At 34.2% G+C, this 18518-nt stretch overlaps 1 protein-coding gene across 1 annotated transcript; it reads left to right on the forward strand.

Moving 5' to 3' along the window:
• The first annotated feature begins 12860 nt into the window (after positions 1-12860).
• Positions 12861-13793, forward strand: LOC130849728 (olfactory receptor 4C16-like). Its single transcript, XM_057728864.1, has one exon. It carries the CDS (start codon positions 12861-12863, stop codon positions 13791-13793), a length of 933 nt encoding a protein of 310 aa, XP_057584847.1.
• The last annotated feature ends 4725 nt before the right edge of the window (positions 13794-18518 follow it).

Here is an 18518-nt window from a genome sequence, read left to right on the forward strand (position 1 = left end):
CATGGTTGTCCAAACTTTTGGGGTTGCTTGTCCTTGGGTTTTTTTGCGTTATTCTGTGACCAGCAGAGGTTCCTTTATTGTTCGTCTGTAAGCGTTGGTGTGTGGGGAGGGAGAGGGTACAACAGTGGCTCCTTCTCCTGGGAGGGAGTGAGCAGTGGCGCACTGATGTCTCAGTCAGGCTTGGAGGTGCCTGTTGCAGAGGCAAATAGGTAATCTTAAACAAATGGATATATTCCTAGAACATATAACCTACCAAGACTAAATCAAGAAGAAATATGAAGACTGAACAAAACAATGACAAACAGCAATTTGAATCTTGAATGACTAATGACAAGCTTCCTGCAAAGAAAGTCCCAGGAATAGATAGCTTCACAGGTGAATTCTACCAAATATTGAAATCCATCTTAAACTCTTCCATAAATGAAGAAGGGAACAAATTTCAAACTCTTTCTATGAGGCCAGGATCATCCTGCTTCCAACAACAGAAAAAGGTATCATAAGAAAAGAAAATTATAGGCCTAAATTCCTGATGAAAATAGGTGCAAACTTCTAAATAAAGTACTAGCAAGCTGAGATACTAGCATGATAAAAGTATCATACACCATGACTAAACAGTACTAATCCCTGGAATGCAAGATTGGTTCATCATAGACAATTAGTTACTGTGGATACACCACATTAATAGAATGGAGGTTAAAAATCTTATTATCATCTAAACATAGCAGAAAAGATCATTTGACAAAATTCAACATTGATACTATCATAAAAACTCTCAACAAATTAAGAATAGAGAGAACTTACCTCAAACAGTAAAGGTCATATACTAAAAAAAAAAAAAAAAAAAAAAAAAAAAAAAAAAAAAAAAAACAAACACAGCTAACATCATATTCAATGATGAAAAACTGAAAGCTTTTCTTCTAAGACCAGGAATAAGGCAAAGCTACCAACTTTTATGAGTTACACTCAATAAAGTACTGAAAGGACAAGCCAGAGCTATTAGGCTATAAAAAACAGGCTTCCAAACCACAAAAGAAGTGAAATTATCTCTGTTTGCAGGTGACATGATCTCATATATACAAAATCCAAAAGACTCCATGAGAAAAAACTGTCAGTACTAAGGAATCAATACAGCAAAGTTGCAAACTACAAAATAAAAATAAAAAAATCATTTGTTTTGATATGCACTAAAAACAAATTTTCTGAAAATGAAATTAAGAAAACAAACCTATTACATTAACATAGAAACCCTACTTCCAAATAAAGCTATCAAATGAGGTGAAAAATTATTACACTGAAAACAACAAATCTTTAATGAAAGAAATGGAAGCAGACAAAATAAATGAAAATATGCCCTGTGTTCATAGATTGCAAGATTAATATTGTTAAAATGACCATACTACCCAAACTGATATACAAAGTCAGTGAAATCCCTATCAAAATTGTAATTTCATTTCTTATAGAAATAAAAATAAACCCTAGAATTCATGTGGAACCACAAATTCCCCTATTTGTCATAGCAGTATTGAGAAATAAAAATAAAGCTGAAGGCATTATACTTTTTGAATTCAAAATACATTAACAAGCTACAGTAATTAAAACAGTATTATACTGGTATAAAAATACATCTATAGACCAATGGCACAGAATAGGGACTCAAAAAATCCAAGCATACACTATAAGCAGCTCTTTAACAAGGAAGCTAAGAATTCACAGTGGGGAAAGGAGAGGCTCTTCAAGAAATTCACTGAGAAAGTGGATAACCAAACCTCACAAAATAAATAGTACCCTCATGTTACTCCATATAAAAAAAAAATCAGTTCAAAATGGATTAAATACTTCAGTGTTGGAACTGGAATCATAAAAAACCTTGAAGAAAACAGAGGTGAAAAGCTTCATGACACAAAGTACAAGCAGCACAATCAAAGTTAGACAAGTGAGACAACATCAGTAAACACAGCAAAGCAACGTATGAACATGGTGAAAAATCAACCTTCAGAATGGGAGAAACTATCTGTAGTCACATACATTCAATACAATAAGAGATTAAGTTTTAAAATGTGCCAAGAACTCTGCAGCTAAACAGGCAAAGAACTAACAACATGATAATTAAATGAACAAGGACTTGAATAGACATTGCTCCAAAGAAGACAGAAAAATGGTCAACTGGTATATGAATATATGGTTAATATCATTAATCATCATGGAAATGCAATCAAAACCCACAAAGAGATATCACCTCACACTGAGTAGAATGGATTTATCAATATTACCAAGATAACAAATGCTGGAACACTTGTGGAGAAATCAGAACCCTTGTACACTGCTGGTAGCAACATAAAACAATGCAAACCCTAAGAAAAACAGAATGGCAGTTCCTCAAAAAGTTGAAAATAGAGTTGCTGTGTCATTCCACTTTTCACTTCTGGGTCTCTATATCCACATGTGTTGATACCAGGAATGCAGAGAGACTATCTACACTCCCATTTTTATTGTAGCATTATTCACAATAACCAAGATATGCAAAAACCTGTTTATCAAAACAAGAAATGAAAACAAAAATGTGGCATATATAATGGAATATTATAGTCTTTAGAAAATAAGGAAATCCTACCATATGCAAAAACTTGGATGAACCTGGAGGACATTGTGTCAAGTGAAATAAGTCATATTTAGAGGGGAAAATACTGCATGATTCCACTTCTAAGCAGTATACACAATAGTCAAACTCATAGAAACAGACAGTAGAATGGTTGTTGCCAGAACTATGGGAAAGTTTTATTTATGTAAGATGAATAAGTCCCAGAGTATGTAAAACATTGTGCCTATAGTTAAGAAAACTGTGTTATGTAATTTAAAGGTTTTTGAGAGGGTGTGTCTCATGTTGTGTTCTTATTACAATAAAATTTTATAAAAATAAATAAACATTTAAAAATTACCTTCTCTCAAAAAATAATAAAAGTATAAAATATAAAAAGGAAGCTATACAGATGACAAATAAGATACAAAAAAAAATAACGTCCAATGTCATTAAAGATGTGCGACTAAAACAATGAAAAGTTAGCACTGTGCACCTATAAAAAGCCAACTCGAAAACACTGACAATCTGATAGTCCATGTACTGTATAAATCCAACTGTATGATATAAGACAGAGAAAACTATGGGTCCAGTAAAAAGATCAGTGGTTGCCAGGGGTTGGCAGGGAAGAAGAAAAGCACATGATTAAGAGGAGCATAGGGGGCTTCCCTGGTGGCACAGTTGTTAAGAATCTGCCTGCCAGTGCAGGGGACAAGGGTTCAATCCCTGGGCTGGGAAGATCCCACATACCATGGAGCAGCTAAGCCCTTGTGCCACAGCTACTGAGCCCATGTGCCATAGCTACTGAAGCCTGCATGCCTAGAGCCTGTGCTCCACAACAAGAGAAGCCACCGCACTAAGTGTGAGCACCACGATGAAGAGTAGCCCCCACTCACCACAACTAGAGAAAGTCTGTGTGCAGCAACAAAGACTCAATGCAGCCAAAAAATTAATTAATTCATTAATTAATTTTAAAATAATAATAAAAATAAATAAGTAAAAGAAAGAGGAGCACGGGGGTTATTTTCGTCAGTGAATATATTCTATATGATACTGTAAAGATGGATACATTACGCATTAGATAAAACCCAAAGAAATAAAACAGTAATGTAAGATGATAATAATGGGGGGGTTGTTTTATGGGAACTCACTGTACTTTCCATTCATTTTTCTTTAAAACTAAAACTGATGTCTAAAAACATCAGTGTATCAGTTACCTAATTTATTTTTTTTATTTTATTTTTTTTCAGTTACCTAATTTAGAGTGAAGCATGGAGAAGTGTGAAGGTGTTCAGAAATAGATTCAATTATGGATAACCTTTTAGTTCTTGGGATGGTTGGCAAGTTTACAAGTATTTGAGCTATTATTTAAGTAAATGTAAAAACTCAAAATATAAAATGAATTAAATATGGTAAAATAACTTAGACATGGGTGAATTATACAGATGAAATTCTATTGTAAGAATTTAGCCTTTGTGTTGTCTTTCCCCCCTCATGGCAGGGGCAGGAGTTCCAGATCTGTACTCTCATTGACTCTTTGGGGAAAAACACTAACTTTTTAAATTACTCCAAATGAACATAATGGCTGCATCTCATTTGCTAATAGATTCCTGACACAATCATCACAGCCTGGGTGAAATGTTGATTAAACTAGCCAGACTTATATTCTAAACCTCATTAGGTAACATCATCTAAACCTTATGTACTGAAAAATTAAGAAACTGCATTTTCTCAGAGAATAATCAGGGTTGAGCTATTCAAGAAGTAAAATAGACTCCAGTCAAGTATAAAAAACCAAAATCTACAAAATCAGTTTTTATGTCCCATCTTTAGCCATCACTAAGAACCGTACCAAAGTATCTGTAAAGCTGTTTGGATATTGTGCAGCAAAACAGCAGGTGTCCTCCAAAGGATGAATACATCCTTGTTGTTGATGCCATGTTCCACACTACGTCATGAAAACATGTTGTCTCTTATGGGGACAACCTATCATTTTCTATGTTCCATTTGATGCTGCTTCCCAGTGTTTTTGATCCTAAGTGCTCTAAGCCACATCAGAGAAATATTCCTAGAGGATTACTGGTTGTGTTACAAGACTTGAGCTTGATCTACTGTCCTTCCAAATGAGTGATCTTAGTTGAGTTCAGAAAGAATTTCTTATGCTTATTTCATTTACCATGACCTAGGGAATTTTGGGAAACATGATCTTAAAATGTTACTCTATTTTGTTTTCAGTTTGATTTCATTTTCTTTATTTATTACTTCACTTACTAAGCAATCGATTAGAAACTTCACACTCTAGATAGGGCAATGTATAGAGTCATTGGATCAAACATGCAGAATAATATGAACAATTGGCAGTTAATAATGTCTAACCCTAAGTTAGTAATTAGGTAGTTGTCCCCTTTCTCAATGACTTATTGACCAAATTGACCATTTTTAGTGCAACATCCTTTTAATCCCTGTCTGCCCTTTCTCTGCAATAATTGTTTTACATGGTTTCCACTGCCTTGACCCCACTCCCAGGAAATGACCTGTTTTGCTAAAAAGATCAGAGCCACATGATGCAAACTCCCACATCCCATAATATCCCTGCATATTCTCTCCTTCACATCTTTCCAAGCAATAACTGTTTCCCTTCCCCATGCTGACCACTCTTCTCAGGCCAGTGGTCAACTCCTGTCCCTTAATGTTCTCTTTGTCTTCCTCTCAGTTTCTCACATAAATCTCTCCCTTTCCACAGAATTCTTCCCTTTGCCTGAAAACATAAACAGGTCTCCTACCTTATTGTTAAAAGCATCTTTGACACTGCTACCTCCTAGTGTACCTTTGTATCATTTTCTTTCCATAATAAAGAAAAGAAATTACATACTAGAAATCATTATTTACTAAATACATAAAGATATGATGGGAAACAAAATAGTCATGATCTCCATTCTCAGTAAGTCTTACGTTTTAAGGAACATGTGAAGAGTCTAAAGAGTGAAACTGAAATGCCTGGTTTCTAGCCCTTATGTGAAATTTTTCTATTTTAAATTCTCTACTTGTTGGTCATTTCAATCAGAATTTGCAGATATCTGAGATTTAGCCACTAGTAATCATGTGGCTTTCTTATGCAGCCCACTCACTCAAATCTCTGGATAAGCTACTCTTTTGGGTGTCATACCACTATTTTTGCGTAATCTTACTCATGATTTTTATGTTCATCTTGAGACCATTCTGGGATTTTTTAAAATGTTAGTATAACCCTACATTTAGTACTTGTTTCAATTCTCTATTACCTGTGTGTTCTTGGGTGACCTTCCCTAATATAATGATTTAAAACATTACTTATAAGTATTTTCAAATCTAATTCTAGAGCCTTGACACAATTTTCAAACTTAAAAAAAATTGTCTGCTAAACAATTTTGCTGATATAACCTATGGCTACAAGAATTTCAACCTGTGCTTATCATCTTACTATTAATTCTAGTGTCTTTCATCATTAATTTCCAGTATGCCCAGGTTTTAAACTTAGGCTACTGTACAAAAAATGTACACAAAGAGGACAAACTATTAGTCATTAGTTCAATTCACAGTATTGATCTTCCAAAACGTGTAACCTGGCAAGCTGCTTGACTTCTGTGAGTTTCAGTTTTCTCTCATGAAATATCATTGAAAGTTCCTATCTGGTGGAATATTTATGTGAAATAAAACACATAACTTCTGTAAAGTGAAAAACATACAGCCTATTGTATGCAAGGTATTCAATAAATATATAGTAAGCAATGAATATATAGTAATATGTATATAGTAAATACAATTATTTCAATAAAATGTTTCTTTATAAGAAACATGTTAGTATATTTACTAACAAGTTAGAAAAACTATTGCATATCAATTTGAAAAAAATAAGACATATCAATTCAGTTTGCAAAAATAGCTAGGTATATATGTTAATCAGTGGACCACTTACTATTAGCCTGTAGTTCTATGGTTGGATATGTGTGTATCCCACAGAATAGAAACAGATTCCAAGCACCACACCACCTTCCCTAGATTGTACTTGCAAATAAATGACAAGAGCTATAAATTTTGTCTCCTAATGCACAGAAGGGCACCTAAGGGCAGTGGGTGGGTGTGATCTACTTCCTTTTTTAACAATGGCATTATTTGTTCTTCTTTCTATTCTCCACCATATTCCACCATCCATTTGTATATCTTCCTCTATTTTTGGTCAACAAGTTACTAACAACTCCAAGTCATTTTTTCTATCTAGTTACTGAGTATGAAGAGGATTAAGCTGCTATCCTTATAGGTTAAACGGAAAAATCAATAGTTGAATTTATTATGTCAGAAAAATTCTGACTCGCAAAGGAAAAAAATCTTTAGGGAATAATCATCGTCAGATTGCTAATACCTTGCATCATCATGCCTTAAAGTATCCCCCTGTCATCCAGAAAGGAAGTTTTTTTCAGTGTTTTGTGAGAGGGCTTCTATTAAAATTGGATGGGCAGATTTGATACTAATTCAGAGAGTCTTCTTACAAGTAAGTGACATTATTTTAAGGTTTCCACTCAGAGTAGCATCTCTACAAAATAATACAGCATCACTTTCAAATGTATCTCCAGACATCCTGTGACTCTACTTTGCCTCATACTCTGAAAACGAAACAAGAAAAGAAAAAACAATCTAAATTTTTCAGGATTTACCATTCATACTAGAAATTAATAGAATAAAATATAAGCAATAAAAGGAACATGATCTTTTGAGTTCAACAAATATTTTATGAACACGAGGTATGTGAAAAGCCATTATTGTTGTGTGGGAATAGAAGGATTCAGTTGATGAGTTAAACTATATTACAGTTACTTGTGATGGAAAAGTGTAGGGATGTTTACACATGCTTTTTACACATAAGGTAGTTTATAAATATATGTTTTCCTAAGAGCTAAGGCTACTAAAATATTAGGAGAAATAACATCTGTTTAGAAATTAGAGAAAAGTTTGATGAAGGAAATGACCTTTGTATAGCTTATAGAGAATGCCAGCTTTACCATCTTCAATTGACAACTCCGAACAGAATACTGTATTACTGTGTAGAATTATGACTCTTTGTATTCTTCCAAAGGATATCATAACTATATAATGTGCAGTTCTACACTTCAGGAGTTTAAAATGGTGGATACACTTCTCAGAGAAAGTTCAGAGGGAACATGACAATGAAGAGGTCTAAAACTACAATTATAGTGAAAAATACCAGGCCCTATATTTGGGAGGGAAGTTCCTGGAAGTATTTTGGTTAAAATATTTCCTAATGTGTGTCTCTTCCTCATGTTCCTCCACTTGTAATCTTATCTACCTTTGCCCTCTACAAGTCTCCTTCTCTTTGTTTAGTAAGATTCTGAAAAAGGAATAAATAAATACTGATTTCATGATATAAAAGGCAATCAGATAAAGGAAGCATAAATAATGGGTATTGAGTTTTATGGCAACAACTTGATTCTCAGTTCAGGCTGCTTTCTGGGGTATCGCTGGATAAGATGAATAGGAATCATGGGACTCCATCATACGGAATGAGAAGCTCACATTATGTATTAGATTAAAACTTTTTTATTTGGGCTTTTGAGGGATAAATAATCTTGGGACAACCTGTTAACTTCTGCACAAAGAATGGTAAATTCTGCAGAGAAATAAAGTGAGTGCAGTGTTTCTCTTGGAGATAGAATTCTAGTGTAACTGAGTCAGGGAAGAGCATACAGCATAAGAAAGTGTCCTTAAAGAAAGCTGAAACTGGGTCATTTGTAGAGACATGGATGGACCTAGAGACTGTCATACAGAGTTAAGTCTGAAAAACAAATATATATTAATGCACACATGTGGAATCTAGAAAAATGGTTCAGATCAACCGGTTTGCAAGGCAGAAATAGGGACACAGATGTAGAGAACAAACATATGGACACAAAGTGGGGAAAGTGGAGGTGGGGTTGGGGTGAGATGAATTGGAAGATTAGAATTGCCATATATACATTAATATGTATACAATAGATGACTAATAAAATATCAAATTGTACACTTAAATTTATGCTGTTTATTGTATGTCAAATATATCTGAATAAAACTCTTTTTAAAAGGAAAAAAATGAAAGCTGAATTTTAAGCATAGAAGGACCCACCTAACACTTCACATTCCACCTCATCTATTCCCCTCCTTTGTCTGCCTGCTCTTCTTTCAGCTCTTCTATTTTCCCCACACACCAAAAATAGTATGTTTATTATTTTTGCCAAATTTAACACTTTTAATTTGGCTAATCTTGTGTGAAGAGTTGAGGCAAAGAATATAGTCATAGACAATCTGCCTTGCATGACATTTGGTCCTGTCCAAACCATCCATTGAGACTTTTGGTCCAAACCAAAAAGGTCCTTAGTATTTGGATCAAATGTCTCAAGGGACATCTTAGACAGACCCAAAGGTCCATTAATTGAAGATGTGAATTGCTGATGCTATTTTGTCTACGAACTATTGGAACTCATGTTTGTACCTTATTCTTTTGTTAATGTGAGGAAAGGTGTTAGACTTTCTTTGGAAAAAAGAAACTTAGGCATGCGGTCACATACATACCACACATAAAATTGTTAATAAAGAAATATATGAATAATGTAAAGCCTCTTATAGATTCTGTAAAGGTTAATAATTCATGTAAAAATCCAAATGCTTTAGAAGATCATTTTTATGGGTATCAGTGTCCCAATGTCTCACATGGTCAAGTACTACACTGCAAAGTACATCTTCTAGCTTGTAGCTGATTCACAAAATTATTTAAAGTTGATCTCAGGGCTGTTGCTGTTGTGATTGTTGTTGTCTGAAGACCCTGTAAATCTGTTGTAAGACTCTATAAATCTGTTGTTGTGCATTTTGTAATCAGAGTAGTAATAGAACAATGACATAAGGATGATCATATTTTTAGATGTAGTAGGAAATGTTTAGTTTAATTGCACTTACTGAACACCTACATTGTACAAAGTGTTGGATTGTCACTGTGGAGAATATATACTGAGGACACATAGTTTTACAAGATTCTTTTTGCAAAATAGAAACTAGAATAAGCACACACATTCTTGTGTTATAAGCAATACTAAGTCATGTCATAAAAATCCTATAATAAAAGCTTTTAGAGAGCAGAGGGGTTAATTTCTCATCCCACTGGCAATCACTGAAATCTCTCTGTGTTTATTGACATTTCAGTCCTAAAATTTACAGAAGACTACAAGGCAAGTTTGAATAGGCTACACCTATTTACTGTTAATCCTTGGTTTCTACATTATTTCCATTATGGAGACCCCACATTATTAAATTTACTAATTTTTAAGAGCTTCCATGGTGCCTTGATTCTTATTAAATACTGAATTTAATAAATACTTCTTGATTTGAGAACTATAATATCGCTTTCCCAGAATGTGAGGTATTGTAGATTACAAAAGAGATTAAAAAGCCCTTAGTTCAAGAATCAGAAAGAATGCCTGAAATGCACTTGAGAGCACAGAAAATGTTTTTCAAAAACATTAAGAAATAAATGACTAAAAGAGTCACAATTGTTTGGACTATGTATGGGCTTTATTGCTGCAGATTGAATAAAGACATTTAATGTTGTACTAAACTATTGATTTGACATTCAATGGGATATGAGAGTCCTAAAAAATAAAAATAAATAAATAAATAAAACCAGGTATGCTAAACTCTAAAGCATTATATGCTGAATTACAGGGGTAGGTGCAAAGATAAGAATGATATAATCCAGAATAAATCAGCTAAGACATGGCAGAGATTTTAAAAAGTATTCATCTTGCTAAATGATAAAATAAAAGTATCAATGATGTGCTATGGGAAGAAATCCAGTTTTTCCATTGCAGTTATTGCAAAGTGGTATATTTTTCTGATGTTGCTTGATTAAAGATGGTTGCTAATGAGAAAAAATATTTAAAGGGATTGATAATTATTAAAAGTTGATTAAATTGCATGTATCCATAATTCTTAATTTACTAGATACACATGTCCAGATGTAAAAAGAAATGTTATCCCTAGAGATGGGTAGACTAATGGAACTGATTACATACAAATCAAAACTGTACACTCTCACAAGAAAGGCAAAAATCATGAACTAGAGACTTTCATATCATCTTATCTCCACTGCCTACCATATTCTCAAGTGAAAATGTTTCATAATACCTCACTCCTTTAAATGAACAAAGGAAAGAATAATCTATTGTAGTAATTAAGATTCCAAGGCTTAATTTCATTATATTTTAACATCCTTACCCAAGATCACATAATCCAAAGACATTTATTCCCCCATGTGGCATTTGAAAGCAAATAACTTCATAGACATTTTCCAAAGAGTTGCTTGTAATTTGGAGGAAGATAATATATATTTGACATTTGTTGAAGAGAAGCAAATTTGTCAAGAGAAAAGAAAATGTATACAGAATATGTTATATCTACTTAGTCTATTATTGTCTGTTTTAGATGTTTAGAACAACATTTTGCAAGTATGGGTGGGATTCAGGAAGGAATGCAATCAGATAAAGAAATCTTCTAGATTACATTTAAATACATGACATTTCAGTCTATATTTTACTTAAAAATGCGTCCCTTCTAGCATCACAAACACAACAAAGATTTAAAATTTTGATCATAGATGGGCCCATGATAATATATCTTTCCACATCTGAAAAAATAAATCTTTCTTGAAAAAAAAATGACATTTCAAAGTTGAATAATAGTTGATTTTACAAGGACAAAAAAAAAATGCTGAATGAAGAAGTCAGTTACTGGGCTTCCCAGGTGGAACAATGGTTAAAAATCGGCCTGCCAATGCAGGGGACACAGGTTCGAGCTCAAGTCCTGGAAGATCCCACATGCCGCGGCTACTAAGCCAGTGCACCACAACTACTGAGCCTATGCTCTAGAGATCATAAGCCACAGCTATTGAGCCCTTGTGCCACAACTACTGAAGCCCATGCACCTAGAGCCTGTGCTTAGCAACAAAAGAAGCCACTGCAATGAGAAGGCTTTGCACCTCAACAAAGAGTAGCCTCTACTTGCCACAACTAGAGAAAACCCTCATGCAGTGCTGAAGACCCAACACAGCCAAAATAGTAAATAAATAAATAAATAATAAATAAAATGTATTTTTTTAAAGTCAGTTACTGATTATCTACTATGCCTCTTTAAGAAAAATCTCATCTCTCTTTTTTTTTTTTTTTTTTTTCTGCTTCTCTTTTCCGTTCTCGCAAATGGAGCTTTCCAGAGACACAAATAATGTAAACTCTAATGGGAATGCAACCATAATCTGGTCCTATACCAGTTGCTTTGTGACACACACTCCTAAAAAAAAAAATCACCCTAAATGTAAGATGCTTAAGCTAAAAAACTTGAACTGTGGAAACATGAAATACTAAGTAACAACTTACCTTATTTTATACGTAAATATAACTTCAGAGGCACTGAGTATTCTAAGGGATGCTTTTCAGAAAATGGAGAAAGAAAAATAGAAATGGGAAGACTTTAGGTATTACCAAATATGAAAAAACATTCATTTCTGTTCTTTAGTATTCATTAACTACTAATTATAACACACAATTTTAAAGCTTACAAAAGATTACTTAAATGGTATAAGTGTTTTCTATTTCTCTTTTCAGGCTGTAATTCAAGGAAGCAAGTATTCAGTGAAGGGTTAGATCATGTTATACAATTATAAACAACATATATTTCTACATATGTGTATAAAAAGATATGACATAAATATATGTATAAATTAAACATTACTTATGGGGTAAAGGATGTTGTATGACTTTGTATTTATATCATAAACCTCAAAAGGAAGTCACATGTATCCTAAATACTGAGTAATACATCAGTAAAACATGGGACACAGATTGCATTAAATATAAAAAGTTAATGAACTACAAAACACAGCAATATCTCGTAAGTATGTATGCATAAAACTGACAAAGTTAATCAGAATCTTACCCAAGTGAGCAAGTGGTTTTATTTGAAGACTATTTTTGGAAAGAATCATATTCATAAGCTTATTGAAACACAAAATGGTCAATGATGTGGTCATTACAAATTGAGGAACAAAGTGGTTAAAGTAAATCATTAAGAAACCACAGTTAGAAAGTTCCTGTTGAAAAACACTTATTTTTCTAACGTATTCCATGACATTACATATCACACAATGAATTAACTGCTTTATTTTTTACAGATAATCCATTTCACACTCATCCCTTCTCCTCAACATGAAATCATGAAACTGAACAATAATGTGACTGAGTTTCTTCTGCTTGGGTTGACACAGGACCCTCTTAGGAAGAAAATAATTTTTGGCACTTTCTTGTTTTTATATGTGGGAACATTACTGGGTAACCTGCTGATTATTGCTACCATCAAGACCAGCAGCACACTTCAGAGTCCAATGTACTTCTTCCTTTTTCACTTATCCTTATCTGATACTTGTTTCTCTACTTGCGTAGCACCTAGGATGATTGTGGATGCCCTTTTGAAGAAGGCCACTATCTCTTTCAATGAGTGCATACTCCAAGTCTTTACATCCCATTTCTTTGGCTGCCTGGAGATCTTCATCCTGATCCTTATGGCTGTTGACCGCTATGTGGCCATCTGTAAACCCCTGCACTACACGGCCATCATGAGTCATCGAGTCTGTGGTGTGTTGGTGGCTGTGGCCTGGGTGGGGTCCTGTGTGCATTCTTCAGCACAGATTCTTCTAGCCTTGAGCTTACCTTTCTGTGGTCCCAATGTGATAGATCATTATGTTTGTGACTTGCAGCCTTTGTTGAAACTTGCCTATACAGACACTTATGTAACCAATCTACTTTTGGTGTCGAACAGTGGGGCAATCTGTGTAGTGAGTTTTGTCATACTGATGTTCTCCTATGCTATCATCTTGCATTCTCTAAGAAACCACAGTGCTGAAGGGAGGAAAAAAGCCCTTTCCACCTGCATCTCCCACATCATCGTGGTCATCTTGTTCTTTGGTCCTTGCATATTTATGTACACACGCCCTGCAACCACCTTCTCCATGGATAAGATGATAGCTGTGTTTTATACAATTGGAACACCTTTGTTCAACCCTCTGATCTATACCCTGAGGAATGCAGAAGTGAAAAATGCCATGAGGATGTTATGGAGCAAGAAGCTGATTTCAGATGACAAAAGATGAATGAAAGTTTCCAATTTTCCTTCATAGTGTAGATGGAGTTAGAAAATGTCCTTATGGAATATTATGTTCTTACTGTAGTGTTGATATAACCCCATCCTTGGGCATGGGACTAGTTCCTTCAGGAAAAAGGCAATGTACATTGGTTTGTCTTCAACTTCAGCAAAGAAAGACAGAGCACCAGGTAAACACAGGTATGTGAGGTTAATTGCCTTAGATGCTTTTCGCTGCTCTGTCTGCCTCTCTTACCTTCCTTGTGTCACTGTGGTTCTGATCTAGCATTTTTGCTGTCCCTTTTCAGGGTGTTCTCTGCTTCTAGATGTCAATCTACATGGTTATATTCACAGACTGGCAGGTTTTTTCTCTTCCAAACTGTTTCCTTTTCAGACATGTTAGTCTCATTATGTCTGATCATGGACCTTTAAGTTAGTAGTTCTTTCTCGTCAAGAGAAAGTATCAGATTCAAATAATTGTAGAAACTTTTTGTTGTCAGGGAGGTTATATGAGGGTGAGTCAAAAATTATCCACACTCCAGTTATATTAAACCTTCTATAAATTCTACAGCCAGAGTGCAGATAATTTTTTACTTACCCTCATATAATATATACTATCTCCAATGAATTTGCTGAGTGTTTACTCAAAGTTCTCACATCTGTTTATCTAGACCCTTTCAGAATGGTGATAGAATACTCACTTTTGTGAAGTAGGTCTTTGAACTTAAAAGGTTTGATTTTGGGGTTTAGGTCATAATATCATTCTTCTAAAATCTACTTTATACTCCTAATTAGAGTCCTTTTATCTTGGGGGTTGGTGTTAAGGTTTTTTGAATCATGCCAGTTCTAGTAATATGCTAATAATATTAGGTTATTATGATTGTAGCATAGATGGTCCAAATTAAGGAAGATGTATTTATGTGAGCAAGAGGTAAACAAGACAAACTGTTGATGTTAGTAACTTTTAAACATTAATAGAATAAAATAATTAGTAAGATAAAACAAAAGTAGGTTTTTAGATTTTGAAACAGCAATATTTACATGACAGGTATTAATTATGAGTTTCTTCTCTGGAAAAGGCTGAACAGTGGAAACAGTAAAGTAAAAAAATCAGTTGCTTTTCAGTGGAATTTAAGTAGGGGGAGCAAAGGGATACTTAAGTTGAGCATGGGGATTTTTTTAATTAATTAATTTATTTATTGGCTGTATTGGGTCTTCTTAGCTGAACTCGGGCTTTCTCTAGTTGTGGTGAGTGGGGGCTACTCTTCATTGTGGTGTGTGGGCTCTTCATTGCCATGGCTTCCCTTGTTGTGGAGCACAGGCTCTAGGTGTGTGGGCTTCAGTAGTTGTGGCACACAGGCTCAGTAGTTGTGGCTCACGGGCTGAAAAGTGCAGGCTCAATAGTTTTGGCATGCCGGCTTTGTTGCTCTGCAGCATGTGGGATCTTCCTGGAGCAGCGATCGAGCCCATGTCCCCTGCATTGACAGGTGGATTCTTAACCACTGTGCCACCTAGGAACCCCGAGCATGGGGATATTTTTAAGGAGGGAAAACTATTCTGTTTGATACCCTAATGGTAGATACATGGCATTATGGGTTTTTCAAAACCCTTAACACAATACTACAATGGAAAGAGTAAACCTTAATGTAAACTATGAGTTGTAGTAAAAATTGATTAATATTGACTCCTCACTTGTAATGTATATATAAGAATAATGTAAGTGGTAATTAAATAGTTAATTTTTGAAGGGGACAGAGGGTTTATATGGGAACTCTTTGTACTTTTTGTGTAAATTTTTGCAAACCTAAAATTATTCTAAAAAATAAATTCTATTAAAAAGGTTATATCCACAGAAGACAGCTCAATTTCTCAGTACCATGTTCAAAAATACGGTCTTTGAAATTTTATACAAATTTACTATATAAATACATCTTTTATTAAACCACATATGAGGGTGAGTCAAAAATTATCTGCACTCTGGTTATTAGTAAAACTTTTGTTGGCCTTACTGTCTTATCAGTGCTTTCCATTCAGGGTTATAGTCTCCCCAGACACTGCTGTGCAGGTGTGAATGTGTTACATCAGTGCATTTGTAACTGCGGTGCAAACAAAAATGGACGCCCCACTTGTGATTGGCATGAAAGAAGAGCAGCATGCAGTGATTCACTTTTTTTGTGGTCTAAGTGTGTACCTGGTGCCATTATTCATCAAAGGCTTTGTGTGCAGTATGGAGAAAGTGTTTTGTCGTGAAGAAGTATGTATGAATAGGTAGAGAAGTTCAAGGAAGGTTGCACTAGTGTTAGCAGCCCTACAAGGACAAAGATCCACTTCTGATAAAGAAGTGAAGACAGTGGTGCATTAGGCTGAGCTCCCAGCTCAGCCTAAAATTATTTTTTAGTGAGGGAATATGAAAGGTTGTTGACAAATGGACAAAGTGTACTGAAAAGAGAGATTATATCAAAAAATACAAAAATGTATTTGCCTTTTCTAAAAGTCAATTAAAATTAATTATCCAGCCAAATTGCAGATAATTTTTTGCTTACTAATCCTCATATTTACATCCTTAAATTTTCTATAGTTTACCCTAGCATGTTGTATAAATATTATTAATAAATATGCTATATTATGTTACCTGTGTCCTAATATTTTTAAAAACTTGAGTCTTACTATAGCATTCTATGCATTATAACAATGTGAATGTTGTTACATTAAGAAAAATTTGCATTGAAAAATTTTAGTTTTATTCCACATGATAGTCTTCAATACTTTTATATTTACACATATAAAAAGCACTTTTATTCTTTCCTTTTTAATTTCTCTCTTTTTTAAAGATACCATCTTCATGAACCTTTTAGTGTTAATAATTACATAAGTTCAAGTCTCTAATAATAATGAAATGATTTTGCATTTTACTATCTGTACATCTACAATAGATGCACCTTAGGTTCTGAGAGAAAGTAAATGTAAAACACACTTTCAAAGTGTTGGGTGGTATTTTCTGTGCTAAAGTGGCTGAGAGGATTAGTGTCAAAATTAATTTTAAACACACCAGAAAAAATGTATACAAAACAAAGATGAACTCTTATTCTAGGAGTTGAAAATATGATAGTGAAGTAAATAAGCAACATCCATTCTACCAGAGAGTTTACTATGCTGTGTAGTGAACATGGATAATAAAACATGGATAATAAAAACTGGGCAAATACTGATTGTATAAAGTGTTTAAAAAGTGCCATGAACCAAATGAGCAAGATAATTGAAGAGTGTGATGGTGGCCAAGCTAAAGAGATGGATGTGCACTACTTAGTATGATAAAAATTAATGGATCTCTTCATGGAGAATTTTGCTCTCCAGAAGTCAATGGCAAGTTCTAGATACAATGTGGTTTGTCATAGCAACGGGGGTGTGATCTGGTCACTATTATTGGCATCTGGCAGGTAGAAGTTCAGGAAGCTGTGGAACAGCTCATAATGCACACAGTAAGACATCACTACAAAGAACTATCTATCTGACTCAAAATTTCAGAAGTGCTGAGGCTGAGAAATTCTGAGCAATATGAAAAATTCTTGAATGTTTACAAAGAAACATAATTCTAGGTAGATGGAGCAGCAAGTGCAAATTGAATATGCTTATTTTATAAGAAAAAAAAAATCAATGGGTGATGCCTTAGAGGGCCAAGACAGGGATGGTGAGAGGGGGTCATGGGAGGGAGAGGATATGGGGATATATGTTTAAATACAGTTGATTCACTATGGTGTACCTCAAAAGCTGGTACAAAAGTGTAAAGCAATTATATTCCAATAAAAAGCTTAAAAAAAAGAAAAAAGAAAAAAATCAGAAGCTAAGTGGTCAGAGAAGGGAATGAAAGTGAATAATTGAAAATGAGACTAGTAATAAAATAGACAACCTCAGTATAAAGTGCTTATGGGATTTTTCCATAAATAAGTGAGAAAGTATCTGAGATATATCTGACATGATTGAAGTTATGGTTTAATAGGAATACTTTGACTGCTTTATTGAGCATCAGGATAGAAACTGGGATGTTCATTATGAGGATGCTATAACAACTAGAAAATAGGTCATGGTAATTTGCACCAGGTGGGTACTGTGTATGGTGAGAAAAATTCTGCTTATGGATACAGTTTTCACTGTTGATGGAAACATAAAGTGATACATACACACAGGATAAATTTAGGACTCTTCATTTTAAACCTAAACATACATTTAGAATGTTCCCAACTATTTCATTCTTAGCACTTTATCTAGAAACAGAAAAAAATGTGTTCACAAAGACTCCAACTTTGTTCTTAGCAGCTTTGTACATAATAGTCAAGAGTTTAAACTAAGCCAAGTGCATATGAATAATAAAAAAAGAAAAATTTGTTTTGTAAGAATACAATGAAATATTTATCAGCAATAAGAAGGAATGAACTACACACATCAGTATTGATGATTCCAAAAATATTTGAGGGAAAGAAGTCTTACATAAAATAGTGCATTCTCTGTAGTTTTGTTTATGTAAAGTTCTGCAACAGGCAAAAGTAATTAGTAGTAGAAAAATGAAATAAAACAGCAGGTTCTGTATATAGAGTGAGGTAGTGGGGATTACATAGAAATAAGCATGAGGTAAATGTCTGGGATCATAGGAAAAATGTCTACATTTTGATAGTAGGAAGTTGTACACATGTAGGTATTTGTAAACTTTGTTGTGGGTTTGAAAATTTTCATAGTAAAA

This window comes from Hippopotamus amphibius, chromosome 3 (assembly GCF_030028045.1).
Source record: "Hippopotamus amphibius kiboko isolate mHipAmp2 chromosome 3, mHipAmp2.hap2, whole genome shotgun sequence".
Lineage (NCBI taxonomy): Eukaryota > Metazoa > Chordata > Mammalia > Artiodactyla > Hippopotamidae > Hippopotamus > Hippopotamus amphibius.

Excerpts from the sequence above, each read along its gene's own strand:
- LOC130849728 (XM_057728864.1), top strand. The coding sequence starts at position 12,861 with ATGAAACTGAACAATAATGTGACTGAGTTTCTTCTGCTTGGGTTGACA.